A 21490-nucleotide genomic window follows, 5' to 3' on the forward strand; every position below is an offset into this window, starting at 1 on the left:
ACTCCTGCGGAAGCAGCACAAGTGGCCAAGTGAGGAGCTTGCTGGATGTCCAGAGATTGAGCTGTTCTTAGGGTGTTGATGACCAAGCTGAGGCTACTTGGATACTTCCTAATTGCCCCGCAAAGTCCTGGGCCCTGGGGTTAACTATCAACCCAGAGGCTAGCACACTGGGAAGCCACTGTGCAAGCGTGATCTGTTGCTAGAGACAAGTTCTGTTGTTTCTGCTTAGGGGCCTGAGAGGACTCAGCTGTCCTGTCCAGGGAAGGATGTGAGGGCCTGACCCAGCCCAGGGCTGTTGGAGGAGGTCCCCCTTACCTGCAGAAGCCTCATCTGCCTCTCCAGGCTGACAGGTTCAGGCTGGGGATGCGGGTGCAGGGCACAAAGCCCCGGGGGTCGGTGTTGGCCCTGAAGATGTCCCTCGGAACGGTGGTGATACCAGTGTTGTCACACACAATTCGAGACAAGGAAATGTGGCTCAGGGCCCTGCGCTGTCTCTTGGTGAAAACACCCCGTTTCTGCCACCAGAACCTACCAAGACAGCGGAGAGATGTGGGTGAAGTTTGGCAGGGATGAACAGGAATGAGCACCTGCTGTGTGTGAGGTACTTTACATACATTATTTCATTCAATTCTCCAAAATCCCTGCAAAATAGGTATGATCCCCATTTTATAAAGGAAGAAACAAGTTCAGCAGTCTAGTAAATTGCCCAGTATTAATTGCACAGTAATTTAAGTAGCCAGGACTGGATTTGAACCCAAGTAAATGCCAAATCCAAATAAGAAGTCAAGTCTTAAACCACAAGCTTATTGGAGGGAAACCAGATTTAGCTTTTGTGCCCATGTTTTCTGGGATCCTTAAGCCTGGAACAGTGAGGCTGAGAAGTCTCTCTCCTGAGTTAAAGGTGCCTCCAACTCAGGCAAGTGCTCTCTCTGCCTCTTACCAAGCTCTCCAGGGAGGAGCTCCTGGTCTCAGATCCTGCGTACTTGGAAGAGATGAAGCTAAAAAGAGTACTTTCTCTCATTGCTGAGTCTTGAAATTCTAGTGCTTTTCTGCCCTGCCTCTGGGGCTGGTCCCTTTAGGGTAGGGGCACTTACCTGTCTCCACTTCGGGCTCTTCTGAACTGGTTCTCAAAAAGACAAGCCAGGAGAGGCCCCACTCGGGCCCCTGGCAAAAGAGGCTCTGCGATGGCCCCGATCCAGATGTCAATGTTGTCAGGTGTTCCGTAGAGATCCAGGAACTTCCTTGCCAAACCCTGGTTTTTCAGAACCTGGCTGAGCTGTGCCAGATTCCGGGGCTGGGAGAGCCGGCAGAAGCGCCTCCAAGCATTGTACCCTGTAGGGAGAGAGGACAGGAGCAGTTCGGTCTTACCCCTGCGGATTCCCATTAGCTTCTGCTCGCCGCGATTTCTCCTGGGGGAGCTCTGTGGTCAGGCAATATTGGGCAGAAGAAAATCCCTGCTGGCAGAAGAGGCCTTGAACCTTCCAAAGACCAAACCACTGCCCTCTTAATTTGCAGTGCGAGCAGACAACCATGCTTTGCGCACACGCTGAGGAGTGTGTCCTAATGTAAGAAGCTGTCGTAACCCAACACTCACAATCACAATGATACTATCGTGGCATTAATCAGGCACAAGTAAGACATTATCTAGAACAGGAAAGACTCTCAGATTTGTAGAATGCCCGAATGAATAAATGAGTGAATGAACCAAGAAATGAAGAACATGGATAAAATTTATCTACTCAGAAGAGGACCACATGCTATATGATTCCATTTATATGAAAGGTCTAGAATAGGCAAATATGTAGAGATAGAAGATTGGTAATGGTCAGGGGCTGGAGTGGGGGTGGGGAGTGACTATTATTACTAGGTTTCTTTTGTGAGTAATGAAATGTTCTGATATTAGATATGATGCACAACTCTAAATATACTAAAATCATTGAATTATATGCTTTACATTGGTAAATTTTGTGATATGTTAATTATATCTCAATATAATTTAAAATTAAAAATTTTAACTAAAATTAAAATTTTTTTTTCACCTACTCAGAAACTAACAAAGACCATACTGATTTCTCAGCCATCAGGATCCCACACCATGACAAGTCACATGATATGATGGGGACCATTAAGATAGGAGGAAGATAGCTTTGCCGTGACTCAAAGAAACACCAGCCCAACGTTGTCCATTGAACTACAACTCCCAAACCCCAGCCCCTAAGCTGAACAAAGGAAAACCACATAAGGTTTCACCATTACCGAGCACTGCTGTGCGGCTATCTCTCAGGATCCTCACATTTTTGTGAGGTACTTTGTAATCCCAGTGTTATCAATGGATATTTGCTGAGCTTGAGCAACTGTGACTTTTCCAAGGTCACCCCACCATTAAGTGGAGTTCAGACCAGGCCTTCCAGTTCCAAATTTGGGAAGGGATTGGAGGAGACTGCAAGAGCTGCGATCAGTACACTATTTGTGGGACAGTTTAGAGGGTACAGAAACTCACCGTGTGGCAGCTTGGGCAGCTAGCAATATCAGACCTCCAGCAGGGGGCGCCCACAACACTAGCTGTCAGGAGCACCCAAGCGTAGGGAAGGAAAGAAACTCAGGTTCTTGAGCGCCTGCTGTGTGCTAGCCAGGGGCTGTGTTAGGTGCAGTAGAAACTGCCCACCCTTTATTATTCACGGCCAAAAATTAGCAGAGGCAGATGGGGCTTCGGGTTGTGTTTAGACAGGGAAGTAGGAGATGGGGAGAGGGAGAGATGAGTGAGGCTGTGGCCAAAGCCTTCCCCTAACATCGTGGATTGAACAGGGGGATGGAAGGAAAAATTTTGAAACTGATTCGAATTTTACTACTTCCTAGTTATGTGGGCTTGGGCCAATTACTAGATGTCTCTGAGTTTATTTTCTCATTTATAAAAATGTCTGTCACAGCTGCTTTTCAAGGTCATTGGGAGGACTAAAAGAGTTAATATCCATTAAAGATCCTAGCAAAGTGCCTAATTTTTCTTATTTCCTGAGATGAAGTCTTTCTGTGGCCTCACCAAACAACCAAGGCAGGCTTACTTTTACTCCACCTGTTCCCTGCCTCTCAGGCTCTTTGCCCAATTAGAGCCAAGAGCCAGTTTCTATATCCCTGGAACTGCCTCCCTGGATCTTGCCAGGGTGGTGGGGCATGGAGCAGCTCTTCCCTGTCTTTTTTTTTTTTTGCGGTACGCGGGCCTCTCACTCCTGTGGCCTCTCCCGTTGCGGAGCACAGGCTCCGACGCACAGGCTCAGCGGCCATGGCTCACGGCCCCAGCCGCTCCGCGGCACGTGGGATCTTCCCGGACCAGGGCACGAACCCGTGTCCCCTGCATCGGCAGGCGGACTCTCAACCACTGCGCCACCAGGGAAGCCCTTCCCTGCTTTTTAAAGCCACTGTTTTTCTCTACGTGGAAAGTCCTGATCTCCTTTGTTCAGCTCCTGCGTCCAAGTCCTGGTCCTGTTGTGACCCTAAAGCTAGAGACCCTATGGAGGATGGAGAAGATGTGGCAGAACAGCAACAAGGAGGCCTCAGGGATGCTTTGTGGCATCAGCCTCAGCGCATCCTGTAGACAGTCCCAGTCAGAAAGGAGGCGCCAAGGGTCTTCTCTGAACCCTCCCCCCAACCAACCATCACCAGCAACCCTGCTCTGGGGAAGCCTGGGAAGGGGCGGGCAGCCCCCTCACCTGGGAGGCCATGGTCCCGGCTGCGTTGCGTGTTGAGAGCTGCCAGGTCCAGCCCGATCCTTCTCACTTGCTGAAACAGCCGGTCTCGGAGCTCATCCACTAACATGGAATTTTGACAGTTCAGCTTGGCAGGGGTGGCCATGAGGCCTCGGAGGATGGGGTCGATGCCACCTGGTGGCGGGGAATATGAGCAACACAGATTAGACCAGCCTTTTGGAAGCCCCGAGGGTCATCACGTGATGCCAAGCTAGCTCAGAGCTGGACAAGCCAGTCACTTACATTCTATAATGTTTGTATCCAGAAACGGTGGCCTGGGTGGACGTGAAGGGAGCTGGAGCCGGCAAGAAAAGCAATCACCCCCACTTCTCCGAGAAGGCAAGCTCCTTTCAGGACCACAACCACCAGTCTCCTCCCCTTTTAGAAATCCTCTAATCCCGGAGGGGACGGGAGGCCCGTGACTGAGGGTCTTGGTGGCGCCTGCCTTGTTTTCACTCACTTGGGGAGATGCTTAGCAGTAGCCTGGCCTCCGACACTAAGCTGGGCCCCACCCCCTCGCCCTGTCTGCCTCTGGAAAACCTGGTCACCTTCGTGCACGATTCGCCAGCTGGCGAAGAAGGTGGAGCTGAGTGGGACCCGCGAGTCGGGTGCTGAGGCCTAGTACTGGCTGTCCAGGCGGAACATGAAGGGCTGGATCATGGTGTGGCCGAAGCGGAAGGCCAGCGTGAAGACGTTGGCCACGCGGGGGTCTACATTGCGGTAGTACCCCTGGTAGGACCCCAGGGTTTTCCTGGCCCTGGCCTTGCCCAGAACCAAGGGCAGAAAGTCCCGGTAGGTGATGATCTGGAAGAAAAGATGGAGGAGGAACGTTACCTTAGTGGCCACCCACCCCACTCCCCTGCCTTTGGACAGACCTTTTGCTTTTCGAAGCGCTGCTCAGACATATTGATTCTTTATTGGCAGTATGTCAAATGTGGCGATGTTAATCTCCCATTGTCTGATGGAGATACTGAGGCCCAGAGAGGCTGGGTGACATGAACGGGGCCACAGAGAGAGCTAGCGGCAGTATTGGGGATACAGGTCAGATCTCAGGAACACTCTCAATCACCCAGACCTAGCTGACTTGAGGCACATCCCCCAGGATGGCTTCTCACGCCAGATTGCCTTCTAAGGGATGCTGAGACCCAGGGCCCCCTACCTGGACCATGGCCCCCACGATCTTCCGAGCCTCCTGGTACAGCTTGTCACTGGTCCACCGAGGATTCAGGTTTCTCAGCTCAGTTGCCAGCCGGTTGTGCTCTCGCATAAAGAGGGTGTGCATGGCTGCCAGTTTCGGGGTTTCAGTTGACCGGCTGTCACCTTGAAAACCCCAAGTTCAGAGTCACCATAGTCCTTCCCAGAGCAATGTCTTTCTGCTAAGGCAGACAGAGCTCCGGGGACTAGAAAGAGGTGGTGGGATTTTGTGACCTGGGCCAAATTCCTGGCCCTCACTGGACCTCCATCTCCTCAGCTGTGCTGTGAGGCTCCACTGACAAACACAATGGGCCAGGAGTGGGAGGACAGTGGAGTCTCGGGTCCCTAAGTTACGGGAATGAGTTTGCGCGAGGTGGCACAGGGCAGCTGCTGGTCTTGGGCAGGAACCCTTTTGCCTAATGATTCTGCTCTGCAGGATTACCAGATCCACAGCTGGTGGAGGGTCCTGGGTGACTCTAGGAACCTGCCCTGTGGGTTGTATCCTTCTGCACGTTCTCTCCCGGGGGCTGGACCTCTCCCCAGCTTGGGCTTGGTGTCATGCTGCTCTCCCCAGGGAGCCCCATGGAAGGAGAAAGAAGGAAGGTTGGGCAGAGCCTGTTCCCGTAGCCAGACCTTCTCCTAGAGGCCGGGAAGGAAAGTACGTTCCTGAAGGTTGGCCTTACACACAGTCATTTGCTGGCTTTGAACTAAGCCCTTGTAATGTGGTCTTATTCAATCTACTCTTAAGTAAACCTCTGGTGAAGGCGCATGCCGCTCTTGCCAGGAGCAAAGAAACATACGATCCTTAGCAAAGGGGCTGGAGCTGACTCCCTGCAAAGGAGGTGGTGGAGCAGAGTGGAAAGAGCCCAGACCTGGCCACTACACTGACTTGAGTCCTCACTGTGGACTCTGCCATCTGACACTCTGCTCTGGAGCACGTTAGTTATCTTCCCTGATGAGTGTCTCATCTGCAAAACGAGGGTGCTCATAGTGCTCTCCTTTCAGGGCTGCTGTAAGGATTAGAGACGGCACATTTAAATATAGTAAGTAACCAGAAGCGATGACCATCATTATGATAACCAGCAAGGGGGGCAGGGGCAAAGACCCCCAGGAGAGTTCAGATTATGCCTCCAGAAGAAGGGACCAGGTGACAGTGTCTAGCAAGAGCAGGGGGGAAACTGAAGATTCTAAGGGAATTTAGCCCAGAGGAGAAAAAAAAGGTAGGCGAAAGTGAAAGCTGCTTTCAGGTTATTAAAGAGGCTATTACTGTGTGAAAGATAGAGCTTTTTCTCCGAGGTTCTAGAAGCATGATGAAGAGCAACAGATGGGCATTGGATCAAAATGGGGGGGGGAGGGGCTGTCTGCAGTCAGCACCGCACCAGATGAACAGCAGAGGGGGTGAGCCCCTTATCACCGAAGAGAGTCAAGTGGCGATCTCCGGCCACACACCGGGTTCACAAAGGGACTCCTTCCAACTTACTGATTCTGGGATGACTATGCACAGATCTGTGTGCCTAATATTGAGGTCTGAAGCCATGCACCCCCATCGAGTCCCACGAGGCTTTCCCAACCCGGAGCCCAGGGACTGGCTGTTTCGTCCTTCCGTCCCCCCAGTCTGACCTGCCAGGAAGCAGGGGATGTTCGCGGTGCGGTTGGTGAGCAGGCACGGGTCTTCGTGCAGGTTGTCAAAGGGCAGCAGGGCCCGGCCGTTGTCATGGAAGAGGGTGTTGACGGCCAGCAGCCCCAGCTGGTTGGTCAGGTTGCGCAGCCTCATGGCCAAGGGGTCCTCGCTGCCGTACACCATGCTGGCGTCCAGGAAGGAGGTGAGCGCGTTGATCTGGTTGCGGACTTCGTTCTTGTTTTGGGGGCACGAGGGTGCCGAGCGGAAGAAGGGGATGCAGTCACGCTGGTATATGATGCGGGGGTCATCGGGCGGGATCTGAGGTGGAAGAGGAGCCAGTGACACTGGGGCCCCTCCCGAGCAAGCTCACTCCTCCTGGTCATCCCCCACCTGCTTCAAAACCTTGCTCAAAACTCCCTTTTTCCAGGAAGCCCTCCTTGACTCATCCAGACTCACGCTGCTCACCAGGTCATCCGAGCACCCTTAGCACGTTGTGTCATAGAGGCATGAAAGGTTAGAAATGGACGAGGCCTGGGGCTTCCCTGGTGGCGCAGTGGTTGAGAGTCTGCCTGCCGATGCAGGGGACACGGGTTCGTGCCCCGGTCCGGGAGGATCCCACATGCCGCGGAGCGGCTGGGCCCGTGAGCCATGGCCGCTGAGCCTGCGCGTCCGGAGCCTGTTCTCCACAACGGGAGAGGCCACAGCAGTGAGAGGCCCGGGTACCGCAAAAAAAAAAAAAAAAAGGACGAGGCCTTAGATCCTCATTTTATAGGTGGGGAAACTGAGGCTCAGAGAGGGGAAGTGACAACTCGTTAGCGGGAGAGGAGGGATTAGAACCTAGTTCTCCTGACATGAGGCTTGTGCTCCTTTCATTCCATTCAATTCAACAGACATTTCCTAAGCCCCTTTCTGTGCCGGGTGCCTCGGAGACGGTGAAGGTCGAGGAAACCCAGGACAGGTTGCAGGAAGCTGGCAATTCCGTGAAAACAGACCTGCACATCGAGTAATGTAACTCTAAATTGAGGTGGCATTTGCTATGCTTGGCTTAAAAGTCAAGAGCTAGGGAGACCTTCAAGATGGTGGAGGAGTAAGACATGGAGATCACCTTCCCACAAATACATCAGAAATACATCTACGCGTGGAACAACTCCTATAGAACACCTACTGAACGCTAGCAGAAGACCTCAGACCTCCCAAAAGGCAAGAAACTCCCCCACGTACCTGGGTAGGGCAAAAGAAAAAAGAAAAAACAGACAAAAGAATAGGGATGGGGCCCGCACCAGTGGGAGGGAGCCGTGAAGGAGGAAAGGTTTCCACACACTAGGAAGCCCCTTTGAGGGCGGAGACTGCGGGTGGCGGAGGGGGGAAGCTTCGGAGCCACGGAGGAGAGCGCAGCAACAGGGGTGCGGGGGGCAAAGCGGAGAGATTCCCGCACAGAGGATCAGTGCCGACCAGCACTCACCAGCCCGAGAGACTTGTCGGTTCACCCGCCGGGGCGGGCGGGGCTGGGAGCGGAGGCTCGGGCTTCGGTCGGAGCGCCGGGAGAGGACTGGGGTTGGCGGCGAGAACACAGCCTGCAGGGGGCTAGTGCACCACGGCTAGCCGGGAGGGAGTCCAGGAAAAAGTCTGGACCTGCCGAAGAGGCAAGAGACTGTTTCTTGCCTCGGTTTCCTGGTGCGCGAGGAGAGGGGATTAAGAGCGCTGCTTAAAGGAGCTCCAGAGACGGGCGCGAGCCGTGGCTATCGGCGAGGACCTCAGAAACGGGCATGAGATGCTAAGGCTGCTGCTGCCGCCACCAAGCAGCCTGTGTGCAGCACAGGTCACTATCCACACCTACTCTCCTGGGAGCCTGTGCAGCCCGCCACTGCCAGGGTCCCGGGATCCAGGGACAACTTCCCCGGGAGAACGGGCAGCGCGCCTCAGGCTGGTGCAACGTCACACTGGCCTCTGCCGCCGCAGGCTCGCCCCGCACTTCGTGCCCCTCCCTCCCCCTGTCCTGAGTGAGCCAGAGCCCCCGAATCAGCGGCTCCTTTAACCCCGTCCTGTCTGAGCGGGAACAGATGCCCTCAGGCGACGTACACGCGGAGGTGGGGCCAAATCCAAACCTGAACCTCGGGAGCTGTTCGACCAAAGAAGAGAAAGGGAAATCTCTCCCAGCAGCCTCGGGAGCAGCGGATTAAATCTCCACAATCAACTTGATGTACCCGGCATCTGTGGAACACCTGAATAGACAACAAATTATCCCAAATTGAGGAGGTGGGCTTTGGGAGCAACTGTAGACTTGGGGTTTGCTATTTGCATCTAATTTATTTCTGGTTTTATGTTTATCTTACTTTAGTATTTAGAGTTTATTATCATTGGTAGATTTGTTTATTGATTTACTTGCTCTCTTCCATTTTTTTATATATATTTTTTTCCTTTTTCTCTATTTGTGAGTGTGTATGTGCATGCTTCTTTGTGTGAGTTTGTCTGTATAGCTTTGCTTTTACCATTTGTCCTAGGGTTCTGTTTTTGTTGTTGCTGTTGTTGTTTTGTGGTACGCGGGCCTCTCACTGCTGTGGCCTCTCCCATTGCGGAGCACAGGCTCCGGATGCGCAGGCTCAGTGGCCATGGCTCACGGGCCCAGCCGCTCCACGGCATGTGGGATCTTCGCGGACCGGGGCACGAACCCATGTCCCCTGCATCGGCAGGCGGACTCTCAACCACTGCAGCACCAGGGAAGCCCTGTTGTTGTTTTTACTATAGTTTTAAGTGCTTGTTATCATTGGTGGATTTGTTTTTTTGGTTTGTTGTTCTCTTATTTCTTTCTTTTTTTCTATTGCTTAAGAATCTTTTTAATTTTTAATAAATTTTTTATTTTAATAACTTTATTTTCTTTCTCTCTCTTTCTTTCTTTCTTTTTCTTTCTTTCTTTTTTTCTCCCTTTAGCTCTGAGCCGTGTGGCTGACAGGGTCTTGGTGCTCTGGCCGGGTGTCAGGCCTGTGTCTCTGAGCTGGGAGAGCCGAGTTCAGGACACTGGTCCACCAGAGACCTCCCAGCTCCATGTAATATCAAACGGCGAAAACTCTCCCAGAGATCTCATCTCAACGCTAAGACCCAGCTCCACTCAACGACAGGCAAGCTACAGTGCTGGACACCCTATGCCAAACAACTAGCAAGACAGGAACACAACCACACCCATTAGCAGAGAGGCTGCCTAAAATCTTAATAAGGTCACAGACACTCCAAAACACACCACTGGATGTGGTCCTGCCCACCAGAAAGACAAGATCCAGCCTCATCTACCAGAACACAGGCACTAGTCCCCTCCACCAGGAAGCCTACACAACCCACTGAACCAACCTTAGCCACTGGGGACAGACACCATAAACAACGGGAACTACGAACCCACAGCCTGAAAAAAGAAGGCCACAAACACTGTAAGTTAAGCAAAATGAGAAGACAGAAAAACACACAGCACATGAAGGAGCAAGGTAAAACCCACCAGACCTAACAAATGAAGAGGAAATAGGCAGTCTACCTGAAAAAGAATTCAGAGTAATGATAGTAAAGATGATGCAAAATCTTGGAAATAGAATGGAGAAAATACAAGAAACGTTTAACAAGGACCTAGAAGAACTAAAGCGCAACCAAACAATGATGAACAACACGATAAATGAAATTAAAAATTCTCTAGAAGGGATCAATAGCAGAATAACTGAGGGAGAAGAACGGATAAGTGACCTGGAAGATAAGATAGTGGAAATAACTACCACAGAGCAGAATAAAGAAAAAAGAATGAAAAGAACTGAGGATAATCTCAGAGACCTCTGGGACAACATTAAACACGCCAACATTCGAATTATGGGGGTCCCAGAAGAAGAAGAGGAAAAAAAAGGGACTGAGAAAGTATTTGAAGAGATTATAGTTGAAAACTTCCCTAATATGGGTAAGGAAATAGTCAAAATGGCCATCATCAAAAAAAATCTAGAAACAATAAATGCTGGAGAGGATGTGGAGAAAAGGGAGCCCTCTTGCACTGTTGGTGGGAATGTAAATTGATACAGCCACTATGGAGAACGGTATGGAGGTTCCTTAAAAACTAAAAACAGTACTACCATATAACCCAGCAATCCCACTACGGGGCATATACCCTGAGAAAACCATAATTCAAAAGGAGTCATGTACCACAATGTTCATTGCAGCTCTATTTACAATAGCCTGGACATGGAAGCAACCCAAGTGTCCATCAACAGATGAATGGATAAAGAAGATGTGACACATATATACAATGGAATATTACTCAGCCATAAAAGGAAACGAAATTGAGTTATTTGTAGTGAGGTGGATGGACTTAGAGTCTGTCATACAGAGTGAAGTAAGTCAGAAAGAGAAAAACAAATACCGTATGCTAACACATATATATGGAATCTAAAAAAAAAAAAAAGCTCTGAGGAACCTAACAGCAGGGCAGGAATAAAGAAGCAGATGTAGAGAATGAACTTGAGGACACAGGGAGGGGGAAGGATAAGCTGGGATGAAATGACAGAGTGGCATGGATATATATACACTACCAAATGTAAAATAGATAGCTAGTGGGAAGCAGCTGCATAGCACAGGGAGATCAGCTCGGTGCTTTGTGACTGCCTAGAGGGGTGGGATAGGGAGGGTGGGAGGGAGACGCAAGAGGGAGGAGATATGGGGATATATGTATGCGTATAGCTGATTCACTTTGTTATACAGCAGAAGCTAACACACCATTGTAAAGCAATTATACGCCAATAAAGATGTTAAAAATTAAATAAATAAAAAAAAGTCAAGAGCTAAAGGTATAATAGGAAGATGAGGGACAGTTCCCCAGAGGGGCTTGAGGAAGGAGCCAGCCAGGGGCCCTCACATGTCATGTCGCGAGAACATTGCCCTACCCAGTAGGGGCGAGTGAATGTGTGTGTGTGTGTGTGTGTGCGCGCGCGCACACAGAGGGTCCCCTCTGTCCCCAGAGGAGGCTGTGCTCCCTGGAGCCCGTCTTTTCTTCCCTAGTGTCCCTCACCATCCTTGCCTCTCAGCTGAAGGATAGCACCGTGCTCACAGCCCGATCCCAGGAAATGGTGAGAACTGCAGGGCCCTCAGACCACCCCAGGAGGGAGAGAAGGGCAAGAGCTAAGAGACCCTAAAGGGGTCCCTGTTGGAAAGGGACCCAGGGGTCAAGGCTAGTCTCAACTTCTTCCCCTTCTGTGAGGCCAGCACCGGGACTTCCTGGCAGGTTGCCCCCCGCCCCCGCCCCAAACACACACAGAACCAGGCGTCTGTGCCAGACTGCATCTTGTCTCTGTCTGATACTCCAGAGTCACAGGCAGCTCCTTAAGGCAGGTGCACTAGGTACCAGATGCCCAGCCCCAGCTCTCTGCCAGAGGTGGAGGCCACATCAGGAGCCTGGGAGTCAGGGTTGAGGGGTTGAGTACCTTGATGGGGAAGCAGGGGGGCAGCTGGTCACAGGTCCTCTCACAGTCGACGCCCACAGTGAAGGCCACTCTGGCTGGGGACTCAGGGACGAAGTCCAAGTCGTGGTCAATGAACTGGCCCCACTGCATGAACATGAGGGACCGGCCCCGGTCGGTGGTTAGCCTCTCGCTGGGGAAGCGCACGATCTGGTTGGAGACGGCTCGGACCTGGTGGGGAGATAGATCAGCGTGGGGCGCTGACTCTGCAAGGTGTCAGAGCCAACCCAGGACTCAGGGGGTGGCAGGTTGCCCCTGCTGGAGTTAACACAGTCCCTCCTCCTCCCCTGCCCTCCCCTCCCCTCTCCTGCTTTGTCCCACTTCCTATGTGGCTGTCATTCCTACAAGGATGCTCTCCAGCCCAGCTCCTGAGGACTCCAGGAGTAATTCCAGGAAGGGGACGGGCCAGGTTGGCTGGCTCAGACCCCACCAGCTTCTCCAGAGAGATAAATAGATGAAACTGATAGATCAATTTATAGACTAATGGATAATTAGATGGTAGAACTGATTGACAGATGCAAGGATTGGTTGCTAGGCGATGGATAATAAATAGAGAATTGGATAGATGGAAAGATCAACGGAAGAAAAATTGATAAATAGATGTTGATAGATGGGTAGATGACAGATTGTTATTTTGGCATATGAATAGAAGATTGATAAATTGTTAAATGTGAAATAGTTTAGGTCAATAGATAGAACTACATTAAGATGTATTGCTTCTTATATTTAGCAAGGTACTTTGACATGAATTCTTTCAGAAAAAAACAATATTGTAATGGCTAGCATTAATATATCACATCCTACATGGGTGTTTATATCAAGGACTTTATTTAATAGTCACAACAGCAATATTAAGTGGGTTTTACGGCCGTTTTACAGCTGAGGAAACCTATTCAGCTGGAGTCCCTGCCCAGAGTCATCAGCCAGCCTGTGGGACAGCCTGGTTCGAGCCCTGTCCGACTCCGGGCTGTGCTTTTACTCCCCACGTTTAGAAGAGATGGAACGTCCTCCAGCCCCTCAGCCCTGACTCACAAGGGGGAGGAGGAAGCCATTGCGCTTCTTGTCGGGGGTCCAGCCGAAGGGGAGCGACAGCCCGTCCTCATACTCGGCTGGCAGCCAGCGCGCCAGGGGCTGGTTGGAGGCCCCCAGCTGTGGTCTCCTCCTGCAGTGGTGGGTGGGCTGGGGTTAGCAGGGTTGGGGAGGAGAGGAGGGAACTGGGCCCCACCAGGTGAGGTGCTGCCCCAGCACCCACTTGTTGTTGCATCTCCCAGTGATGGTTCGGTACTTGTTACTGCACTTCTCGGCTTCATCCCGGGGTGCACAGCCACTGGCCTGGGACAGCAGCTGCATTTGGGATTTCGTTAGCACATCTGCGGGTGGGACAGTGGGCAGGGTTCTAGCTTCTCCTAGAGCTGGTCTGTTCTGTACCTCCCATCCCCTTCCCCTCTCCCCTCCCAACACCCCGAGGCGTGCACCCTGCAACCCCCTCCTGGCTTCCTTCCACTCCGCAGTACCAGTGACATTGAAGGATCCGGGCCCCTGGAGTTGTAACTTCTCTTCCAGCAGTCCCAAGGCCACATGCATATAATCGGCAGCCTGAACGACTCTCCTGGTGGCCGCTGCTTGTTGTTTGAAGTAGGACAGGAGGTCCATGGGGCTGGCCAAGCCACTGTGAAGCCGCTGCTTGATGCTGCCCAGAAGAGGAGAAGGGAGGGCTGGAGAGAGGAAGCAGACACACCCAGCAGAGCCCTAGCCTGGGCAGTGGACAGTCAGCACGGTGTAAACAGACAGAAGGATGGATAGAAGAGAGACTCTCTACCGACATGGCACTGTCCCAAGGTGCCCAGGGGCAGGTGATGGGTGAGATGACCTTGGCTGGAGTCCATCCATCCCCCATCATCAACCCTTCCAGGCCCATGCAGTCCCCAGACCCAGGCCCGGGCCCACCTCCTCTCAGTCTGATTGTAGGCAGTATCCACTAGCAACTTGGCCTCTGTTATGCAGCTCTGGAGGACTGAGGTCTCCACTACCCTAGGGGAGGCTGTTCAGAGGGAAGGAGGCTTATGGTCCAGGGCAGCCACAGGTCCCTCAGACCCAAGTGCTTCCCCCTCCATTGCCCTCCTCCCTGGCTGTCCAAGGGGCTATTACCTGGGGTGGTGCCCTCAGAGAGCCAGGCCAGGGTGAGGGTGTCTAGGAGCCCAACCAGGGCCAGGAGCAACTTCATCTCTGCAGCGAGACCCCAGCCACAGGGGGGTAAGCGAGCACACCTCTCACCTCCTCCTGCTCTTCCGTGGAAGTAGCTGGGAAGGGACTTTTATAGCCTGTCCTGGGGGAGGGAGGGGAGCTCTGGGCCTCAGAAGCCCAGCCTCTTGAGGTGGAGCTCTGGGACTTCCCTCTCGTTTGGGGGGCATTTGTGACACTGAAACACCCCACTTTACCCCTCACCAACATGGAGATGTTCTTTCATCTGCTCACTCCATCCCCCACCTCTTTGTTATCGAGTTCACTGATATATTTCTCCCAGGGCCCAGAGCAGTGCCTAGAACACAGCCGTCGCTCAGTGAATATTTGCTGGGTGTGCCTCAGAAGAGCGCTGCGCCTGGTCCTGCCCCTAACTATGTGTATGGTCTCGGGCAAGTCACTTCCCCTCTCTGAGCCTCAGTCTCCACATTCCTAAAATGGGACTTGGGCTAAATAATAGGAAAGGCCCCTCTCCTCCTCCAACAGGGCAGAAGCCGGGTCTGTCTTACTGTCCTATCCCCCCAGCCCCCAGCACAAGGCCTAGTATTCGGTAGGTGCTCAGTAAGTTGATTGAGGGGATGAATGATGTGGGGTCAATGATTCGGTCCCTCCCCCTTGCTCCAGCTCTCTCCAAGATGCAGGGGAAGGTGAGGTGATGGCGGAAGCAGGGCCTAGCAGTGAAAATTAAGGTGTTGCCTCATGCGCCACCTGGGGGACACAGTGCGAAGTCACCGGGAAGCACCCCGCGGAGTGATGGCAGCAGGCTTCCGTGCAAGCTGAGGACCTGCCTGGGGCTTAGCGCTTCTCTGCGCGCTTCTTCAGTGCGCGTCAGTAGCAGGTTTGCACCACCTGCTCGGTGTAAATTCTGACTTTCTATGGGGTTGGTCAGCAGTGGCTTCCTTAGGGGAGGCGGTGGGCTCCGACCCACCTGGGTTTGGACCCCGCTCGGCCTGCACCACCTTGGCTGGGCCTCCATTTCTGCATCTGAAGGGTAGAACGCCCCCAGTCGGCGCTCCCTCCAGGGAGCGGGCCCAGGCCTTCACACCCCTTGGCCTTCACACCCCTTGGCCTTTCCTCCTGGTTTCTGCCACTGGATGAGCCAAGCTCATCCTTTGCTCCGACCCCATCCTAGTCTGCCTGGACAGCGCTCAGCCCCAGAGTCACCCTCGCTGCACCCTGCAGCCTGCCTGCGCTCGCCCCTCCTTCGGGTGGACGTGTCCATCCCTTCCTCGGAGCAGTCGCTGTGCCTGCTGGGTGTCCCCGCCTCCTGCCCTCCGAGCCCCGCCCCGCCTAACGCAGCCGCCGGGCCCTCCGCAGCCTCTTCCCACAGCAACAGCACCGGCCCGCCGGTTGCTCTCGAAACAGCCCCTTCAGCAACCCCTTTCACAAACCCCAGCTGAGGGCCTGGGCCAGCTGATCTTATCTCCTTGTCTTCAGCGGGGGCCCCTCTCCTGCACAGGGTCAGGACGGACCGTCACCGTGCAGTTGCAGCACGCCCACCGAGTTCCTTGCTGCTGACCCGCCATGTGACCGGGGTAGACCGCACCGCTCCCCGGACCTCAGCTTCCAGGCCTGTGAGAGTGGGACAGTGACCCTCAGGAAGGAGAGAGATTGCAAAAGATGTGGAGTGCTCCCCAAATGTGCTCGCCTCCCCTGCCCTCAGGATCCCAGATGCGCCCGGGAGATTGGAAGCTGGGGCAGGGTGTATGGAACCGAGGTCGCTCTCCTTCCAGGGTCCCCCCCGGAGAGGACTCAGACTGAGCTCTGCTCTCACCCCGAGAGGACTCTCATTCTTCAGCAGTAGCGAGGCGTGCACGGGTTTTGCCGCAGCTGCGGGCTGCCATGGTCCCTGGGACAAGCTTGAGATAGAACCCGGGCTCTAGGCCCATCCCTGCCATGTTGGCCCATCTCTGGGGGGTTTTGGCGTGCTGACCGCTCCAGGTGGTGATGGAGGGAAGCAGATAGGAAGGAGCCGCCAAGAATCCCTGCACAACCAGTCTATGGAAGGCGGGTTCCCGGGGCTGCAGGGCTGGACAGGCAGGCGGTGTCCAGGCAAGGGACCCTGCCCCTCTTCTGCAACCACCTTGACCCTCTTGTCTGCTCCCAGGCTTCTGCTGATGCTGCAGGAAGCTCCCTCTGGGAGCCACAGCACTTAGCACCCAGGAGCTTGTTGAGAGCAGTACAGAGAGGTGAGAGAGACCTGGCCTGGGTCCAGATCCCAGCACCGTCATTCACCTGGCTCAGCTGCTCAGCTTCAGAGCCTGCCTCCTCACTGTCTAACAGAAGGCCTTTCTCTGTTTACCTTGCAGAGCTGTTATGGAATAGAGGTGAAACGCTACCAGGGCCAGGCATGCAGCAGGTGCTGGACGGTGTTTGTCTGACAAGCCTTGTTATCCTGCCCTATTGCTGCTTCCTTTGCTGAGCCTACTCCAGCAGCTACCATGAGGTGGAAGGGTGGGGGGCAGTGAGTGCAAGAGCTTTGCAGAGCATCCAGGCCCCGGTGCCTGGGAAGAAAGAGGGCAGGAAGAAAGGAAGGGAGGCCTCCAAAGTCAGGGTTGTTCATATCCTGGTCTCCGAGCACCCTCCCGTCGGAGTGGGCGTGCCGGCTGCCCAAGCCAGGCCACTGGAAACTGAGCGGAGCGACAGTGATGGAGGGAGAAGCCCTCCTGGGGGTCTCCAGTTTGGGGATCCGCCCCCTCTCCCGCTTTGACCTTCCCTGGGGGGCAGGCCTGGACATGCGTGGCCCTCGCCAGGTCTCACAGTGGTCAGCTGTGTCATCTGCTTTTTTTCTGGGGTCAGGGTCAACCACACAGAGACAACAGGAGAGGAGTGTGGGCAAGGGCCACAGGTCCCTCAGAAGCCCCCATGGGCTTTTCATAATGCCCACTGGGACCTCACTGGAGAGATTTTCCTCGGGGCTAAGTGTTGCCCAGTGGCGACCTGGAGTATCTGATATGGGAGCAGATTCGTTTTTGATACCTCCTCCTCTCCACCACAAAATTATTTTCAGTAACACTCATTAAATGAAAAAAAGCAATAATAATGGCTAGAAAGGAAATGTGTGGAAATTCTCACTTATTAAATTTGGACATAATCATCCCAGTAATGAAATAAAAATAAAATACTACAATATAAAAAGGAAAAGAGTAGTGGATTAATACTTTTTAATGACATGAATGTGTTTAAATAAAGGGAAAAAACTACCTACATATTGGTGGTTTAATACTTAATGTATCATTACAGTTTCTGTTTTCTTGATGCGTTTTTTTAGTTTTAAAATAAAAAAATTTTAAAGAACAAATCTCAACGTTAACGATATTCAAATTCAGTAAAATAGTCACATAATAATATAAATTTTCACTTTAAAAATATTATACTTCACAATTTGCACTCTGTTTCACTGTTTTAAATCTTAAACACAAATTCTCATTCCAAATGGTCACAAAGAGTGACAGAATGGAAGAAAGTCAAGTTCTGTCTCATTCCTCGCAATCACAGTAGTTAACACTGTTTATGTTAAGCCAGCCGTTTAAAAGCAAGAATATGTGATGCTACAGGGGATGAGGGGCACAAAGCATAGCAAGAGCCAGCTCGGATGATTCTGAACCCTTAGAACTTACCCTCGAAGCCAATGCAGGTAACTGAGGGAGCCACCGTATAACTGGGAATTCTGCAAATTGACTTCCACGTGGAACACAGTACATATTAAAGGATAAGCAATAGGGCTTCCCTGGTGGCGCAGTGGTTGGGAGTCCGCCTGCCGATGCAGAGGACGCAGGTTCGTGCCCCGGTCCGGGAAGATCCCACATGCCGTGGAACGGCTGGGCCCGTGAGCCATGGCCGCTCCGCAACGGGAGAGGCCACAACAGTGAGAGGCTCACGTACAGCAGAAAAAAAAAAAAAAGGATAAGCAATAAAAATGCATTCATTTGAAGCTTACACATAGAATTGTTAAAGCAACGGTAATTGCAGCAATTGTTTAGAATCTAGACCAACGAAAGATGTCTTTGGGGAGAAGCGTTTCATCACTGACATTGTTCAGAATTGCTGACACGTGACGAGCACAGGAAGCGGTCCAACACTTCATCCGTGCTCTTGGTACTTTTAAATTCCCTACAGACGATGCCCCCCATCTCCTGCTCGTCCTCTGCCCTGGCCTTGGTACTGGCATTTTGCCCCTTCCTCTTGCCCTCACTAAATGACAAGTCAGGAAGCTTTCAAATCCTTCCACACACATCCCAAGTTTGGGTCCCTGGGGAGGGGGTTGAGGGGGAGCACCGGGCTCTGAGTGCCTGGGGGTGCGGGAGGGGCTGCTCATGTGCTGAACCGGGGATGAGCCCGGGCCCTTCCAGGATCCTAGTGTGCACAGCCATGGTCCGCAGGGCCTATGCACAATGTCCCTTCAGCAGCAGCCCAGGGACCCCCCAATCCTTCCACTCTCCCAGGCCCCATAGGACCTCTCCAGCCTCCATTCACCCCTCCCCACTGCCCACCACACTCCAGCCTTGACTTCCCAGAATCTTTCTGAATGCACCATGTTCTCCCTCGCCTCTGGGTCCTCCTACACTTTCCCTTTGCCTGACTCACCTCTACTCATCTTCACAGCCCAGCTGAGACACCACTTCGTCCAGGAAGCCTTCCCTCATCCCTTTCCCGTTCACCCCTCAACACGGTCTGTGTTCTGTTTGCAGAGCAACCTATGCTGATGCTCTGTCAGCACAAAATGGGCTGTACTGAAGGCATGCTGTCACCATGTCCCCCTCCCGGACTGACCACGGGGACCCCAGACCCGGTCTTGTTTACACCTGTGGACCCAACACACGGGGCCTGGCCAGTGCTCAGAAATGTTTGTGGAGCATGAGTGAACTGTGTCATGTCCTGATTTAGCTCCATGAGTCCACGCGCCCTCTTTCACCCCGCAAAGGAGGACATGTCCCTTCCCCCACCAGATGCGATTTCCTCTTCCTTTCCCAGATGAGAGTTTGGAGCTCCCAGGGTCCTGATCCCGATAGGCCAGGTAGGTGGAGTGGGGCAGGGGGTTGAGTGCCACCATGGTGGAGACATGGAGCCTTCGGGTGGGCACTAGGTGGGCCCCATGACTATTCCCGGTGCAAGGCCAAGAGGCCAGGAGCTGGAGCTGCAGGCGGTTGAAGTGGGAGCTGCAGGAAGGGTGTGAGAACGGGCAGCCCACTGAGCATGGAGGCCAGGGTGGGCTGCCCCCCTGGGTTGGGTGTCTGAGAAGCTCAGCTCCCTGCAAGGCCTGCGTGAGCTCCTGCCTCTATAGGCGGAGTCAAGAACCCGCTGCTGGGGATGAACCAGGCTCCTTACAGGCCGGGGGCCTGGCTGGACCTCAGCGGCTGGGGAGCTGTGGGAGAGCTCTTCCTCTGAAAGAGAAATGGGCAAAATAAGAGTCCAAGATGGGGCCCCACAGGAGGAAAAGCTTTGTAGTGAGACCCATGAAAAAGACCACTTGGAAAAAAAAAAAAGACCATTTGGGGTGACAGGAGATGAGGCTACTAGGAATAAGGGGGCCATAAGAAGGGTTGGGAACACCTGGGGACTGGGGCCCTGACCAGCCAGCTCCTCAACTGTGTTCCACCAGCTCCCTCCCTGGTGACCATGGGAGTATGAGGCCCTGGGGGACTTGGCACACTGGTCCCAGCATGCTGTCCCCTCTGGGACTCATCTTGGCCCTCCAAGCAGCGTCTCCTAAGGAGCCAGACTGGGTGAGCCACCCCCTTTCTCCAGAGTTCCGTCTCTCTCTGTTCCTCTGCCCTCTAACCCCGCTGGCTTCGACTCCTGAGACAGGCCTCCCGCCACGTGCGATGGGTCTCAACCAAAAAGGCCCCTCTCCTTTGTGCCTGGTGACTCCTGCTGACCCTCCAGGCCCCATCCACACAGAGCTTTTATTGTCCCGGTCCCATTGGCCATGACTCGGGTGGCCAGGTCTTCCTGTTCCTTACTCTTGCAGCTGCGTTCCTAGAGCTTAGCAGAGCTGTGATTATACATGTATTTCTGTGCTTGAATTTTATTAAGCCCCAGCTCCCTGCAGGTCTGTGAGAGCCACACAGAGAAGATACGTACCTGCTCTGTTGCTCACTGTAGCCTCAGCCTCTAACCCACCGCCTGGCAGGGCTTTAATACATATGTGTGGAATGGACACATCTACGGCCTCGCCTGTCACAGCTCTCGGGTCAGGGGGTGGATTTGTGCCTGTACATCTATTAGGACCTGTGCCTCTGGTCAGGGCCAGGCAAGCCCTGGGTCAGTGGATACTGTTGCAGGCCTGGCCCTACCAGGCTGACGCCCAGACCCTGGACCACGAGGGAGCCTTCCAACCCTGGCATCTTTCGGCTGCCAATACCAAAGAAACTTCCTTCCTGCCCTCCTCTGGCCATCTTGAAACCTCAAGATTCTGCAACTGCTTTCACAAGAACCGTCTGCCAGCCACGGTGGAGCTGCTGGCCACAGGCCTGATTGGATCTCTTTATCTGCTCAGCTCCAACGGCCCCCGTGGGGACAGCTGCAGTGGAGCGGGACCCAGGGCCTGCTCCTGTTCCCGGGGGTGCCTGGGAATGGGGCGCTTGGCTCTGTTCTCATAACAAGAACACTGAGGTCTGCAGGGAGACTAAGGGGCTTGGCTCAAACGACAGCGGCTGCACCCCGGGCCAGAGGCCGGGGCAGGCCAAGGGTGTGTGAACGTGTAGTCCTGTGTGTATGGGTATGCACCGGAGCTGAGGGCTCCCAGAGGGAGGCAGCTCAGAGTGTTCTGTTTTTTGGGAAGCCGGGAAAAACACCATGGGGCTTTGGCCAGCTGGCCTGGGAGCCCAGTGCCACCCCGGCTGCTTGACCTCTCTGACCAGCTGGTGAAATCAGCGAAGGGCAGGGATGTTCAGGAGGCAGGGGTGGTCCCTGGTGAGCACTTGAGATGTGCAGGTCCAGGCTGGGGGTGGGGGCAGCTGAGGGCCATCCCTTCCCCTCCCGCCTGCCTTGGCCTTACCTGAGAGCTGTACCTCACCTCCTCCATCAGACTGGGGACTCCCAGGGGCAGGCGCGGGGCTAGGGGAGGAGGACCGTGGGCTTGCACAACCGGCAGACCGTGTTTTGCCTGAGCGACGTCATGAGTGAGAGGACTCAGTGGGACATATGAGCCGCCGGGCACTGCTGCTTGTAGGGTAACAGGCCGGGAGGTGCGGGTTCCAGCAGGGGCGGGGGGC

General features: G+C 53.6%; 1 protein-coding gene across 1 annotated transcript; it reads right to left on the reverse strand.

The window, feature by feature from the left end:
* Window positions 1–326: 326 nt before the first annotated feature.
* EPX (eosinophil peroxidase) lies at window positions 327–14265 on the reverse strand (the record flags this gene model as incomplete). The annotated part of the gene is given in 13 exon segments (XM_082679777.1): window positions 327–528; window positions 1095–1332; window positions 3705–3875; window positions 4289–4358; window positions 4362–4544; window positions 4900–5060; window positions 6555–6873; window positions 11997–12203; window positions 13065–13194; window positions 13285–13402; window positions 13547–13722; window positions 13980–14073; window positions 14181–14265. Coding segments are annotated over 13 exon segments (2145 nt in total). The 5' UTR covers window positions 14257–14265.
* Window positions 14266–21490: the final 7225 nt, after the last annotated feature.

This window comes from Grampus griseus (assembly GCF_964374135.1).
Source record: "Grampus griseus genome assembly, chromosome: 20".
Taxonomy (NCBI): domain Eukaryota; kingdom Metazoa; phylum Chordata; class Mammalia; order Artiodactyla; family Delphinidae; genus Grampus; species Grampus griseus.